Genomic DNA, 16,749 nt, shown 5'->3' with positions numbered 1-16,749 from the left:
GCTGGAGTTCTTCTCACCTTCAACATTAAACAGCCTCATTCCAAGCACCATGTTGCAGTAAAACGTGACGCTCAAAGATCGGGCCAAGATAGTGTTGATGTGAGGTTGCGTGGCAGTACTTCGCCTCCGAGTGAGGCTTCAAAGCGGAACAATCTTTACACATGAAATAAAGATCTCAGATAATCAGACAGCATAGCAAAGCTGATGGGAGGCGGTCCCATTTACGGTGGGAGCGGAGATGGGGCCAATGTTCTTACAGTTCATTCAGATTGAAAGTCATAGGAAATGAATATGTCCCCAATCAAACAAAACAAATCTGTTTGGCTTTTTTACAACAGACTATCAGGCTTTCATTGTATGCTATATTGACGTAGTTTCCAGAATTTAATTCAGTCAAGCAGATGTTTTCTAACATGTCGGAGCTTTAAAGCAAAATGCATAAAACTGATCTTATGTGAAGTTTGCAATACTAGGAGGAAATCGTATCTGCAGTGTTTTACAACTTTTTTGAAGTCATGGACTGTAAATTGTTTGACTGAACTGTTCAACTGAAACATGTGTTTTAATCAGATGCAGCTTAAAGTGCATTCAGTGCACAGGATGTATTTTTCAGAACATGCAGGTATACTACATGCACACACACACACACACACACACACACACACACACGACAGATGGATGATAAAGCTCTGCACATAGAGTGTCATTTTGTACTCCACTGAACTCAAATTATACTATATGTCCGTATGATTGAGCTCTGACATTAGGGTGAAAAACAAGTCTGTAGTGTGCAACCATGCATGTGTGTACATTCGTGAGAATTTCTGTACACATTTCTTTTTCCTCCTTATTTTTAACACCATGCAAAGGGGCTTTGATGAATGTCATCATTTGTCAGACTGACAGTGCAAAAACATGGCTCATTCTCATCACACCAGGTTTACATAATAAACACTGTTGGTCACACAACCTCACCCACAACCTCACCCACATCAAAGGCTGCCTCTTGAAAGGTTCAGTGGAATATTAGTACAGATTTACAGCCCTCATCCTACACTTTAAAAGATGCTGATCTTAACTAATCTCCCTCCCCTCCTCCCTTATTGTGTTTTATGTGTGAAGTTGGCCAGTCCTCAATGACCCATTTACAAAACTTTTACACCTGCAAAGATAAGCATTTACAACTTACCCAGCCCTTTAGGCAATAAAAACCTACCTGTTTCCCAATGTAACAGACTTTATTAGCTTTTGAAAAATACATAACCATAGCAATGTCCATTTATCACACTGTTTATCAAAAAGTTATCATGGGGGGGGGGGGTATAAATCAAAGAGACCCCCATTTCATTTTTTTTTCCAAAGGAAAAAAATAATGGACCTCAATCACAAATGTTCTCTTACTTTCTCTCAAATTGTTTGCGGAAATTTAAAAGAAAAGCAACAGTGCTACCTCAAAAGTGATTGTTGATGAGTTGGAGCTGCAGACACTCCTGTCACTCTTTAGGCTAAATGAACCACTTGAGTATAATAATTAATCATTGTCAAATTTGAATTAGGAACATGCCATAAACTGTGAGCAGATGCCCTTGGCTCAACCACTTCTGTTTTTATCTTGAAGTTACTTTGGGATTTAGAGAGTTAATGGGGGAATCTGAGCTAGAGGTGAATCTTTAAAGCACATTCTCCATTAGCCAATGAACTCCACTCTGGGACCTTGCATTCCCGAGGGGAAGCTATGGTTTGGAGGAGAATGGAGACAGCCTGTCGCTTGGCCTTGATTTACAGGTGTTCTCCGCCTGCCAAGAGTAACAACTCAAAACATTATGGCCCTCCAAATTCAGAGTAAAGTCAAAGAATGAGGAAAAGAGAGAAGAGAAAAAGAAAAGAGGGAGTCTTGCAAAATGAGACACCTCAACTCCAAAAGCTTGTGTGGTTAGTGTAGCAATAGGATAGCTCACCCTTCATGGATGAAATTAGTTTGCTCTGGAAACATTAACTTCCTGGGCATAAAGAGCAAGGAAGTCCCGCTGAGATGACGTGGGCTTATTGAGTGTGTGTGTCGTTGCTGTCAAAATATGATGGTAAAATTAAGACAACTAGTTGGCAATTTGTCAAAGCTCTTGTTGAGGACAGACAGTCCTTCAATTGTCTGGACCATTTCAGACGCCAGTCTCAAGTGCTGCAGAGTGCAGGAGGAATAAGACTTCAGTCAGGAAGTCTATCTCAAGGGCAGCAAAAAGAGAAAGCCACTTCCACTGAACACATCAAATGGAAAAAAAAATCAGTTGCTATAGTACAGTACAGCTACCTGAGGATGTCATCGTACATATTCATGCCAAGACAACCACTCCATGATGGTTCCATAATTTTGAGTTCAAAAATTTGAAACATTCCATCCCTTAAAAAGGTAGAGACTCAGAATTTGATGTTCAGAATTCTTTGCACAGAGGACATCTCAGTTTAAAAACAAGTTCTTGCTTCAATGTGTTGCCCAAATGAACTACTCATACAGTTCTGTAAGGTGTTAGGTTTGCATTGGAAGTCTACAATCTACACTTGATCCAGCCCAGTATACACAAAGCAACTCAAATTCTAGGTGTGGTGCTGCCACAACAAATACTGTAATCTTTATAAATAAATCGCTAGAATTTCTCCAAATGAGAGTTATCAGTAACACCTATGACCACAACATGAAAATTTTATTCACAGCTAGCTACCAAATCTAATCACTGCAATCAATAGATCCCCATGTACAAGTTGACAAGAAGCCGCTGACCATAACAGGTAATTACAGTGTTTCAACTTTTCAACTTAACGTACCAGCAGAAAAATATACTTCAACAAGCATATACTGTACATTTAACATACCAGCAGAAAAAGTAACTTCAACAAGCATATGCAGGGCTCGAAATTAACTTTTTTTCTTGGTAGCACTGGTGCTCCCAAATTTAGAAGTTAGTAGCACCAGCAAAGACTTTAGGAGCACCTACCCAAAAGCAAGGCAGTAACAGAGCGATAGAGACTGCTCCGTCCATCTCTGTTCCGCGCGCCTCTCTCCCTTACCCAGGAGAGCAGCCGCAGTTGCGCTCTCATTGTTTCCTGGCAGGACCGCAGAAGCGCGGTCTCACAAAAAAAGGCGCACCAGATTTTTTTCCCTAGTCACACCGGTGCTCCCAGATATATTTAATAGTCGCACTGATAAAAATTTGGGCGCGTATGCGACCAAAATGGGCGCAATTTCAAGCCCAGATATACTGTACAAGTGCGCTGGTGCCAGGTCGTAGGGTCCTATTTCTAGCCTATTGGATGGAGTGGCTTGTATCACTAATTGCTATATTGAAGAGGTGGAGTTGGTTGCTGAAAAACAAATTGAAAGCATATTCTCAAACTAGTTTATGAAATTGTAATGTTAAGAGGTCAGTTTTTTTCTATTAATACAAAAGAACTCTTATAGCTGTGATATCTGAAGTGTGCTTTTTGTGATCCATTGCACACTTAGTCTACATTCTCTTTTATGGGTTCTAAATATGTTCCATTCTTGAGAGTCTGTGCGCCATGTGTGATGCCTATAGGTAACATCTGGTATTACAGGTGTGGCCTGGAATTTGGCTAAATGTCATTCATTGATTCATCATCTTATCCACTTTTTCCGCTTTTGTAGGTCATGGCGAGAGGCAGGGAGCACTCCGGTCACAACGCCCATGCACCACAGAGCCACATGAAAGATAAACAACCACTCAAGCCCAAAGCCACACCTATGGATAATTTGGAACTGACCAATTCACCTGAAGTGCATGTTTTTGGAGGTGGGAGGAAACTGGACAACGTGGAGAAAACCCACGCAGACATGGGGAGAACATAAGTATTCAACACGGAAAGGAATTGAACCCTGCCTAGTAACATACAAATACAACCCTACAAATATAAAAATGAACTAGTGATCTCTTGAGTCTCATCATTCCGAACTTGTTTGCATATTTCTTATAAAAGTAAGAAGTTATAAATACAAATAATAACAGACAAGATTCAATCAAGATAAAAAATGCTTTAATCCCTCAGTCAGAAACATAAAGGAAAATATAAATAAGGTCAGACAATCTGAAACACTAACAGCTCTTTAAATGCAAACCCGTGCTCTTTATTCTCATTTGAGCAAGACACTTTGCGGGGGAGAAGTCTGTTTAATGGACAGGGCAAATGGCCCGTTTTAGGAACACAGAGTTTGCCTGATTCAGTCTATAGTGTCAGGTATTCTGTAAGTTGCAACACCTGTGGAGCATAAACACACAAGTGGAGAACAGCTTGGACCACTCTTCTGTTTAGCTTTCCTTCCACTAAGAACATTGCCTAACAGACAATTCAGACCTCAGCCCTTTCACAACAAGAAAGCTGGTAGAGCCATGGTATCTCTGTCTGCAGGAGGCACAATGCTATTCCAGCTATGTTTACCTAAATCAACATCCTCCATTCCCTCTGCCTCACAGCCATGGTCACAAAAGCATGAAGGATGAATATAACAAGACATACGGATGTTTTAGACGTGTCACTGCTGTTTCCCATGACAAGTGGAGAGTCATCCTGACATTATGTCTGTTAGCAATGATATACATTGGTAAACAAATGGGTTAAGTGTGAATCTGTGAGTCTCTGTGCATCATGGCACACAAATACATATTTGCCATCCTTTACAAGAACACTCTCATGAGAGTTTGATAGCAGCTTTGTGCTGATGTTGAGATCATCCTATTTGAGAACCACAATGAGTGCCGAGTCAAACTATTCAGTGCTCACTGCACAGGGCAGAGTGCAACCCACAGGGAAGCTTGATAAACAAATAAATGCAAATTATTCAGGGTTTAAACACTTAAACACCCACTTCAACACAGCCTTTTAAGTGGGTGATTAAAATGGATACTGAGATCCTGCACAAAGCTCAGACGAGCTCAGAGCCAGAACAGGAGCCCTGGTTACCTTTCTCAGCTATTCCCATTGTCAGTCCCTAACTTATAACTATATTTCCCACATTTAGTGTGTCAGTGAGAATACAGTGGTACCCCTACTTACGAAATTAATTGGTTCCGGAAGAAATTACGTAAGTGGAAAATTTCGTAAGTAGAGAAGCATTTTCCATGCAAATGCCCTAATCCATTCCAAGCCCCCAAAAATTCCGACATAAATGTATTATAAAGCATAAAAATGCATCAAAACATGTAACAAATACATGTTACAATTAGATTATTACACAATAAATGAGAGTTGTGCATACTGTAAAAAACAAAGAATAGAGTAAAGAATAAAAATGATGGTCATTTACCTTTTAACTGCTGTCGTCATCGTTTTTTGCCCTCTTTGGTTCATGCGTTCCTGCCTCACCATGCCGAACAACAGAGTGAATTCCAGTCCTCCTTTTGAACTTCTCCTACCACCCACAGAATGCCTAAAACTCCTTCCTTTTGTTTTAATAATGTGGCGATTGTAGATGCATTACGGCCATATTCTTTGGCGAGATCAACCAAACGCATCCCTTTTTCATGCTTTTCTATAATCTTTGCTTTCTTTGTACGGACAAAAAAACTCTTTTCTTCGTCTTTTCTTTTCCTCTTTTCTCAATCACTTTCTCGGGGTCCATAGCGAATACTCAAAAAGTTAATACAGTATATTTGCGCAAAACTATCGGAACACCTCACTGGTCGAGAGCCAAATGACGAGGACCCTGCGTAACTCCGATCGAGCTCCACACAGAGGTCCCTCTTAGCTAATAGGATGCCAGGAAGATACTAGGTAACAGCCAATGGCAGAGCAGCTACGAGAATGTTGCGGTCAGGAACCTGTGGGAGCTGCGAGTATCAGACGATACTGTATTTTTACCGTACGTAAGTCGAAATTTCTTTCGTAACTGGAGGTAATATTTTCCTGCTGAGAAATTTCGTAGGTAGAAAATTTTGTAAGTAGACACATTCGTCAGTAGAGGTACCACTGTATTTGGAGGTAAAAGCGGCCCATTCTAAGAGAAAATTCACCCTGCCGGAGCCAGAGTTCCTTGCAATTGTAGTCAGAGCAATGAAAATATATTTCACGATCACATTTACAGTAATCTGCACATAATTTTGCTGCTCAAAGAGTATAGATCTATTGATCCTCCTGTTAATCTACTGTATGTATTATGAGACATGCATCCTCATTTATTGGACTCATTGGAAACCAGCTCTAACGTGAACTACAGGTAGTCCTGAAGATACAAACATCCGACTTAAAAACATTCATAGATACCAAAAACCGGGCACCGCCATGTCCAACTACTGTAGTTCCCCTTTCCTGTACAACCCACGCCAAGCAGCGTAACATTAACACCCCACTGATTAAGATTTCTTGTCATGTCAAAATAACTCGGCAAATAGAAAAACTGAGTGAACAGTTTGCTCTGATATTGGACTTCATGTGGCTTTTTCTGCTTTCCTTTTGGTGCATCATCTGCAGCATATTGTCCATTATTTTATCCACATCTTTTCAAACTTCTAAGCAGGGAAAGAATGCACAATATATTTATGTGCATGAGGGCATTTGCGAACATTGAGGTTGCCGACAATTCTGGTCAGGTTGAAAGTGATGTAGAGTGTACGCTTCCTGTAAGAAAACTGTCACAGTCTGCCTGTTATTTCATTTTTTTAATTTTAATTACTGTATTGAAAGGGTTGTTCTCCTGTAGGAACAAAATAATGTAGGAACCAATGCTATTTCATGTTAACTATTCATCACAATCGGCGGTGCACTGGCGTCATTCCCGGAGTGTCCCCTGCCTCACGCCCTATGCCGCTGAGGTAGGCTCCGGCTCCCCGTGACCCGCTACGGCGCTGCGGCTTAAAGCTTGGCTTTAAGTCATTGAGATGGGTATAAGGATAAAATTCATTCAGTAGGAGTCGAAATGTAAAAGTTACATTACGGTGCTGCTAAGTCTGCAATTGTGGATTAAAAAAATTTTTTTTAAAAAGGACTTTTGAACACTTCAGCTTACGAACAGCCTCTCGGAACCATTGTGTTCACGGTTGAGGACTACCTGTAACTTCTTAGCTTTAGCGTGAATTCAGAATTTTAGCAAGTCAGGATTTGTGGGAAAGAGCTACTATTCCATCTGGATGTAAGTTCTAAGTTAAATTAAGTGTTAAGGTTATACTTTTATCATGTCTCATAAACGTAGATAACTTGACTGAATGTTGACACTTATTCCAATGTGAATTTTGATTTAAATTTAAGTTTAAATATGTAATAAGGTATTATTAACAAAGGAAAAACACTGATGTCATACAAAAGTACACATACATATTAAGTAAGACAAGTTTTTAAATCAGCTTGTATTGCATTTAATTAATGGTATCTCCCCACCTATATATTTGAATAAGCTCTCTTCAAAGTCTCACGCTGTCACCAACTCCACCCACTACCTGTCAATCAAGGGCCCAAACAATCACAGAGCATCTGCCAGAAGGAATCACGTGAACAATATGGCGTAAGGCATCTGCTATGTTAGGAGAAGAAATAACTATACATGGACTTCCCAATTAACATAATGTTAGAGTGTCATAACTGTTCATAACAATTTTCAGAGTCCAAACAGCAGGAATGACACAGAAAACGGCAACAAATTCTGAGTGAAACTAACTAGCTAGCACGAACAGTCTGTCCAGCTATTGTTTCCTTTTAGAATGGGACAATCGATGTAGTATCTAAAATGCTCCTCGGGCATCTGACAAACACGGTCTTTAAGTAACTACACACATTTCTGTTCACGTAGTTAACTAACTGAACTATCACTTCTCTAAAATTTCTTTCCACTTTCTCTCTTGACAGGTGCCTTTTCGTTTAACAATAGCTGCTTTCCCAATCTCATGATTAGTTAGCTGCCTTTTTCCAGGTTGCCTGCTAACATTCATCTACAGCTTCGCAATGACCGCCCAGCACAATCCACGATTTACCAATACAGAGTCGTTACATCACCACGTTGATTTTTGACTACATTGGGTGCGCTTGCTGTATAATACCAAAATACATTTGTTTTCATATGTTTGGGATGAAGTCTGATATTATTGTTTTATCGTGGAATTTCCACGGTATCCCGCTAGTATTGTAGAAAGAAATAGGTATCCCATCAATTAGAGCCAGGTGGCTTGTCTGATAGATAGCCAAGTTTCAGACACAGGCAGCCCCCTCTCTCCCACATGCTTGCTCTATGAACCACAGCAACTTCCTCTGTGGGGAGGGGCTTTAGAGGATTGGGTTCCATTCGACACAACCAAGGCATGGTAAATCCCAGTAAATGTTATTAGAAGCACTAGATGGTGCTATTGGAGTCAGATGTTTTTCACACATTACCTATCACAAGAAAAACCATGTAACTAGTTTTGGAAATATGACAGGAATTTATTTTTATAAACGTTACCTATTACAGCTTTAATAGGTACATGCATATCAGAGACAACTTCAATCTTTTGCTGAGTCCTAAAAAAGTAAAATATATCAGTAACACTGTAAACAGCTAACAATCTCTTGTAATTCTATTGTAAAAGAAATACCACCCTCAAGTGTGGAACAAAACACACCAGCCTGCAACTGTGTACGAGTGTTGAGAGACACTTTGATCAACAGCTACCGATCACTCAAAACTAAGCATACATTTGGGGAAACAAAGCACAATCTCAGCTGCTAATCCCCTGTGATTCAGAACACATTCCCCCACAAGCCTTTGATCTCTGGAGTGCATCCATACAGCTGACTCCAGACATACTGCACGCTTGCATGCACATGAACAGATTTGGACATATCAGTTGACAAGCATCATTTCTCTCCTATTATTGAAATGCAAAATAGGTTATTTATTCCATATGAAAACAATATGTGATGTTTGACTTTTAGTATATAACTTTTTCAGAATTAAAATACAAATGGACTTAACAGCATATTTCTTCACAAAATCATAAAATGTTATTGGTCATTGTAAAATTATATGTAATTTCACACCTACAGATGAAGGGAACACCCTTTAGCACAAAAAAATAAATAAGGGTAGACATTATCATAATGTCGGCATGTCATTAGAGCTTTGTCTTGCTCTGAACCACCAGCATTCTTTCGCATAAGTCCAAAAGGTCCCATTCACAGCAAGATTTATCCACTCTGCTTTGTCATAGAGGACAAACTCTCCCAGCTTTTAGAAATCTATGACATGCAATGCCAGATGTCACATTAAAGCCACCTGCACATCCTCCAAACGCCCAGTCTCCGGCCACACTGACGTCAGTCCAACTTCTACCTTCTTCTCATGGGAAAAATCTGAAAAAAATAAATAAATCACAGAGCCCCTCTATGACCAGGTGCTACCCCTCCTCCCCAAAAGCTAAAGCTTTTCTTCTCTTTAAACCGTGGCACCAAACCTTTCTCCCAGCCTCTTCAAAGACCAACAACGGGCCCTTGGTCCCTTGGGAGCACAGAGGGGGCAGAGCCCGGTGGGAGCGGTACATACGTCACACAGCACGCAAAAGAGGCCAGCCGGTGGGAAAAGAAAACGCACAGGGAGACGAAAGAAGGAGAGAAAGAGGAAGAGGAGTCTGCATTTGAAAGGTGCTTTCAGCTTCTAGACAAGGGCCCTTGCTTTGTGAGCATGACATCAAGAGAAAAAGCACAACGAAAGGGGTGCAAATCCTGCCGTGTCCTGTATCAGACTTGGAGGCTGAGGAAAGCATTTAAAAGCTTTAGACCTACATCCAAAAAAACCTTTCTACCTTAAAAAAAAATCAAATGGCCAGCAACCAACTGTGATACAAGAGGGCTGAAGTTTCATTGTGATTGTGTTTTGAGTTGTATTCTGTCATCATATGTAATTTTACTTTTTGTCTGTGGCTGCATACAAATTGGAAACTCAGTTTGAAATGAATGAATATGTCATCTTTCTCAGAGCATCAGCTTGGGAAAAGTGGAGGTGGCTTTTACAGGATAGAGCTTCACCGAGTAGGAGGAGCCCTCAGTATCACCACAAACACCTCCCTGCATGGCCCGCTGCAGTCTCATTTCATGAACCACAACCAACACATTACCACAGTTAACTGAAAAAACAGATGGAAGCTAGCAGGAGAAAAACAAAACAGGGAGTGGGGATTGCAACACCAGAAAGGGGCAACTTAATTAGGAACAAGCGTTAGACTCAAGTATTGTTTTTGATTAAAACCGTTTCACAGATATTTGCAAAAAAGAATCGACAGAACCAACAAAAATTTCAATATCTGAGTCTTGAATTGTAAACTTAAAATACCACTTTGGAAGATAGGTAAAGACATCATGCTGGACACAGGAGAAGGTTTGCCAAGACTTACATGAACTGACCCTCATCAGTCACAGATGCACCTGCCTACAACACTCACTCACTGTCTGCCAACAACTCCTAAATGCAGGCTTCACGACTGGATGTATGGAAACATCATCAAGTCTTCAAATGTATGTTCCAGGTCAATTCTAGAAGTATTCATTACCACAAATGACTTAAGGGGGCAGCTCTCCCAAACAATGCCTAGCACAACAATATTGTCCTTAAAGGGACTAAAGTTTGGAAAATATAACAAGAATTCCAAGCAAGGATTATTTAGTGTTAATGGCCAACCCACATTATCTCGGCTCCACTCCATCCAGGAGAGGTGCTCAATGAACAGCAGTTATAATCATCTGTCTCACCAGGTATTGTATGCAATGTAGACAGTTCTTAAAGCCAAGACACTGTCATTCATATTTCCACAGCAGATTCTTTATAGATCATTTTGCAACTAATGTACGGCAAAATAGCACCCTGTTGTTTCAATGGCATACAGGGACATGCCCTGCAATGCAATCCAGAAAAATGATAGGTGATAATGACATCAAAGCCAGACAACCCTTTATTTACATGTACGTACAGCAAACATTATTGTAAACAGATGAGCATCAAGGGAAGGAGAAGAACACTGTGGGAACTGAAATTTTTAAACGAGACAGGCTCCAACCTGCTCAAAGCCAGAAAAACAATGTTCCCATTTTTATTATGAACTCTCCAAAGGGTTACACTTGTCTAAATGTCCATCTGGCCCTATGCAACACATCTGATTAAAGGCGTGGTCAACCACATATTCTCAAAGGTTGAAGAATTCTTTTAATGATTTTGGGTTAGCAGAAATGATTTGCATGTGTTCTTTGAAAAGTATTGTAATAAATACTACACTTTGCAGGTGAAAGTGATGCTGGATAATTGCAGTAAATTTATATAGAAAGTTTTTACAGTGATAAAGCACAACGGGCTTCAGCTTTGTTCTCCACGACATTCAAAAACTCTAATGGAGCTCATAGATTCATTAAGAAGACTCGTTCATTATTCAGGAACTTTTACTACAGTACTTTTAAAGTAAATCTTTAGAGGGAAAATTACTATTTAATGTCTGGAATTAAATCTATAAATGTTTGGAGAATTGAGACCTCAAAACTTTTGTCTTACTCTCCTAATGTGAAAATACCTGATGATTAAACATCAGCCAACAGTATGAAAGGACACGATTTAGTAGTGTTCCTATATTAGATTAATGACAGCATTTATTGATAAGTCAGTACAGACAACAACAGTCTTTCCCTAGCAGAACAACACTATCAAGATAACCACCCAGGTGCAGAAGACGTCTAAAAATCAACCAGTTGGACAGTAGTTACCACCGTATTAATGTTGCAAAAACATAATTGGGGGTCAGCCACAAGACGGGTGATTGATTAATCCAAGACTAGACAAAAAACATCTAACTTTAAGTAAGGCAGCCTTTTAGGATAGGAGTGTGACGTTTTGATGTCATATCATGTGGGCTACAAAGAAGGCAGTAGCAACAATTTAAAAAAAGAAAAACAATCAAAAGCCTCTTTAAATTGAAGAGATGTTGTGAAGTCAAAGATCTGCTGAAAAGAGTCCATGTAAATATAAATTAACTACATATGGAAAAGAGTCTTTATTATTGCGTTATTATGTAAAAAGGATTAAAATGAGGAAGAGCTGACAGTAGTCTCTGCTTTTCCTTATTTTTCAAGTTAACACTATCCTGCTCCAGTGGATCCACAGACAAAGATGAGGTGAAAACATGGTTGATGAATGCTGAACTCTCACATCCTGTTAGAAAAGATTCAGCGTCTCCAAAATGAAAGCCTAAATGAAGTGCCGACTCTTGGAATGCTATTACATCAAAAACTCCATGTGTGAACAGCCATTTAGCTACTAGCATTGAAACAGGCAATTCTACGCAATACGAAAATTTTATACATGGAACGTAAAAACTTCATAATCACTACAGAAAAGAGAAAAATACCCAAATAAATATAGATGGCAGAGGTGAGGTGTAGAAGCCAGTAGGCAAAGAGATTTTAATTATTTATAAAAATCTAGGCTCCATTAATTTTCATAAACATCCACCCCATTCATTGAAGACTTCTCTCCCATCCTGGGCCAAAACTTCACTCACCATTGCTGAGGAAAGATGAGTATGAGTATTTACAGCAACAAAATACTATATTATTGTGGCAATAATGTAAGGTAATTGCACAATAATAATATGTTTTAAAAGCCTAAAATGCACAAATTGTGGCAACAATGGCATGGCAGCATTAACGTGGTCTTGAAAATAAGCAGTTTTTGTTTTTCTAATATGACCATGTTTAAGAAATGGCCCAGAGATATAGAACACGCAGGCAGAGATTGTGTTACTTCATGAAGTAACTTTGGGCACAAATTAGGATTACAAGATGCAGATGTAAGATTTAATGTCAGCACTGGGGGATAATAAGAAGAAGAAGAGGAACAATAATAATAATAATAATAACATCTCACTTTCTCATTTTAAATTGATCATGCAGCACCATAAGTGCCCTTCAGGAAAGGCAAAGCTATCAAAAACACGTTGCGCAAAAGAACAATGGTGGACTTTAGACCAGCGTTAGGCGGGACTCAGCGTCAGCTCCTTAAGACTTCCCCATGTATAATGTTTGGATCGTCCAACAGCATACCATCAGCTCATGTTTCCTAAAAACCTAACTAGCATGTTCCGTCTTGATTGCATGATAATCATTTTAAATGCATGGTATTACTGTACGTGACCTTTACACCACAACTGCTACATGTTGTAAAACCCAATGTTTTATCATCATAAAAAGTAAATGAGAGGGGAAATGATGGGAAAATAAGACTTGTGTTTATCTTACTAGGCAGCTCCATGCTAATGATGATAGGTTTCTTGAAAATGGTGAGCAACTAAAGGAACTATCAATTATGGTGGAGGATAAATCGCACTACACAACATAATATTACAGAAGGTGCTTTCATGTGTTCAAATGCAAAAGATTGTGGATTCGAAGCTGCATTTAAAAGATACTAGTGAATGAATTTCTGCTGAGTGTCTGGATCGTGGGTGGAGGAACTGATTTTGCTTTTGTCTTTATGGGCTCCTCTCCTTTAAACATACTGCCTTTGAGAAAGGCATCGTTAACCAAAAAAAGCTTAAGGCTCTCTGAAGCAATTCCAAAGGATTTCCTCACTTGACAACAACAGCACAGTGTTTACAGCAATTGCCAAAAAACAAAACAAGCATGACCTCCAACATTTCTCCCCAGCCTTTACAAACCACACATGTCACCAGGCTGTCACACTGCAATGCTTTCAGTAGAAGCTTGATCTACCTAAAAAACTCAGATCAGTGCATGAGATGATACCAACCCCTGTGCCCTACAGGAATAGATGAAAATTCTAACAAAGAAGCATTAAATTCGTTTCATTTTGACAGCATAACAGAAAAAGAATAAAAACTGTAAGAGACACAAATCTGAGGCATTTTTGTGGTTCACTTGAAGTGTGCCACATGTGTGTAAATCACAGACATCAATAGTCACATTTTACTGGGGCACATGCCCCGTACTGATCTGCTGTGCCCCAGTAAAATCTCACACTTGAGTTCCATATATTTGGGGGTTGATTTATTTTTTACTTTGTCTGATCCACAATATCAAAGCTGAGTATCTTTACCCGAAATACACACTGAAGCACACACATACATTAACACATATGCCACTTTTAATAAGATAATATATAGATTTTAATGCTGTTTATATGCAAAGACTGTTCACTAAAAAGAAGACCTTTGTTTGTTTACACTGAACAAATCCATGGGAGTACAAACATTGCTCCAGTGCCTTCAGACAGCATGATGACGTTCCACAAGCAGAAGAGATGTGACAGTTCTGAGAGCATTTACATTATCATTGAGCAGTGCTTCGCCGATAACGAAATAATGTGGAAACACAACAACTGTTTACCTTCCCTGGGACATAGTGGTTTGATCTCCCACTTTCTCGCAGTTTTACCCAAAGACATCTTGACTTGGGTTTCCTCTTTTTTCACATACCTGCTAACTACTAAACATTTCCATTTGTGGACCACAAGAATAATAGGTCATCAAAACTGTCACACCCAATCCTGTGTTAACGCCTACAGACGTCTTATTCTACTCTGTTACCACCTCACAGAAACACAACAACATAGATCCCCTCATTACTCCTTCCTAGCTTTCATACGGGGTGGCATTTAATAGGCTTATAAATGACGCTTTATTACATCCTGCTTGAAAGCGGTGATGTATTGTAATTGTCAGTGTTCGTGTGTTTGTCGGTCCGTTAGTCCACCAAAGATCTTCGCAACCGTTGCGGATAGAAAGATGAAACTAAAAGCATATTACTTGGGCAGTAAAGGGGATGAAAATGAGATGATGACCTTGACCTTGAGAAAACTAGGACAAGGTCAAATTTCAACTTTTGTACACTCAGGAACTGGATAAGATAGAAAGACGAAGGAGGAAGCCAGTATGAGCTAGTGCTTTGATCTATGAAAGTAGGTCAGAACACTAGCTTTGATCTATGAAAGAAGGTCAGAGCACTAGCTCTGATCTTTGACCTATGCAAGTAGGTCAGGGTAAAATTTTGAATTCAGGGGTGTCGCAGGATGTCGCAGTCTGTGATTGCATTGTGTTTTAGCAGTGGCAGTGGCATCATGGCACGTTCATATAGCTCTTTGTATAGCAATTCAAATGCAGTAATTCAAGGGGGGGGGGCGATGGGGCTGACTGCCCCAGGGCAGCTTTATGTCTAGCAACGCCCCTGTTGTCAATTTGCAGCTGAAAGTAATTCTAAGATGCCAAAACGTTAAATCGCAACCGAGTTCGCTACTGCCTAACCTGACAGCCAGAGATGTAAGTTTATCCGCGTAGAAAATCAATGAAGCGTCAACAAGACACTGAGCGCGTCAGAGGACCACATCGTCTAGCCAGGCTGAAGTGTGACGCCAGTGTCGCCTCGTGAAGGGTGAAAGCGCAGTTTTTTAAAAAAAAAAAAAAACAAACAAACACGTTGTTATTATTTTAAATATGCACACGCATAATGAGGAGGCCATGCGGCAACAGTTCTAAATAAGCGAACCTCGTGGACAGAGTCGTACTCACCCGGGCCGTCAGACCGCAGCTATTCTTATGCAGACAGTCGCGCGCCTCGAGCCGGGGGCTCGTGCAGTAGTACTTCTGCTTCACGAGCCAGTCGTCGATCCCCTTCCTGGCCAAACAGGCATTGACTACAAAACTGTCACCTGAAACAAGGAAGCGCGTTATTACCACATAGCAGCTAGTTCTGTGGTACCCTGGTGTTCACTCTGCGCGGTTCGGACCAAGAACTAAACTCTGAAAACTGTTCACAAACTGACCAAAATATGGAACCTCGTCATTATTAGATACGAAAATAAAAAGGACCTTACCTTCTGGACTCTCCCTCGGTTTACAGATAGCGGCTTGAGAAAACAAAAAACAAAAGTCAGAAGACAATGAATAATGTTACTCGAAAGTAGCGCTATCGCCAAAAAGAGCTTTGGATGTGATTTTCTCACAGGAATAAAGAAGCCTTACCATGTTTCGAGTGCAGTTTACCCATTTCTATGCATCGAGTAGGAGTTGGAACGCATCAGAAGAATATAATCCAAAGTGAAAAAGAAAAAAAAAAAGAAAGGCACAGGCTACGATATCCAGACAGACAAGAGTCCGTGGAGACCGAGAGCAGACTGCGCTGACTGAAACTGGTGCCAGTCGAACGTGTGGTCCACAGCGCCATTTAACACAGATGTATACACAACTTCCTGTCTGTACTTTCACAATAAAAGACCTAATTGAAGAAACCCGTGTCATACATTTCTTTAGTAACAACTAGATATAAAGACACTAAATAGGTCACAACACCTTACGTAAACTTTGCAATACAAGTAGATCAAAAATAGTGGAAATATTGTCTGTATATGTTCTCAGGAAATGGCCCATACTGAGGGATATGCTGTAGCCCAGTAGCATTAGAATTAGGCATAAATAGATTGAATATTTTCAAAGAATTTACAGCGGGTGAAAACAAGAAAAATAATTAGAATAATGTTTGCAATTCTACAAAAGAAACAAAAACAAAAATCAACTGTATTGCAAGATTATTATAAATAACCAACTCAAGACAACTGAACCAGTGGATAAAAATCTCAGACCACGCCTTCCCGTCATGTCACCTCGTTTTAACGTTTCCTAGTTTTACTCTGAAACGTCACATGATAACTTCCTGTTAGTTGTTTTTGCCCACTTGATGAAGCTGACTATTCATCATTTCGAAGAGAGCGATTGTCGTCAAGAAACGCTG

General features: G+C 39.9%; 1 protein-coding gene across 1 annotated transcript in view; it reads right to left on the bottom strand.

Annotated features, from left to right (window-relative positions):
- Positions 1 to 16,161, bottom strand: part of nkd1 (NKD inhibitor of WNT signaling pathway 1) — a 33,926-nt gene extending 17,765 nt beyond the window's left edge. Inside the window, exons 1-3 of the mRNA XM_068318169.1 lie at positions 15,984 to 16,161; positions 15,836 to 15,868; positions 15,531 to 15,670 (exon numbers count right to left, since the gene is read on the bottom strand). Of these exons, the coding sequence (XP_068174270.1) occupies positions 15,531 to 15,670; positions 15,836 to 15,868; positions 15,984 to 16,008 (198 nt within the window). The 5' untranslated portion in view covers positions 16,009 to 16,161. The remainder of the gene's footprint in view (positions 1 to 15,530; positions 15,671 to 15,835; positions 15,869 to 15,983) is intronic.
- Positions 16,162 to 16,749: the final 588 nt, after the last annotated feature.

Source organism: Antennarius striatus, chromosome 1 (assembly GCF_040054535.1).
Source record: "Antennarius striatus isolate MH-2024 chromosome 1, ASM4005453v1, whole genome shotgun sequence".
NCBI classification, from domain to species: Eukaryota; Metazoa; Chordata; class Actinopteri; order Lophiiformes; family Antennariidae; genus Antennarius; species Antennarius striatus.
This window is presented reverse-complemented; position numbering and strand designations above follow the sequence as displayed.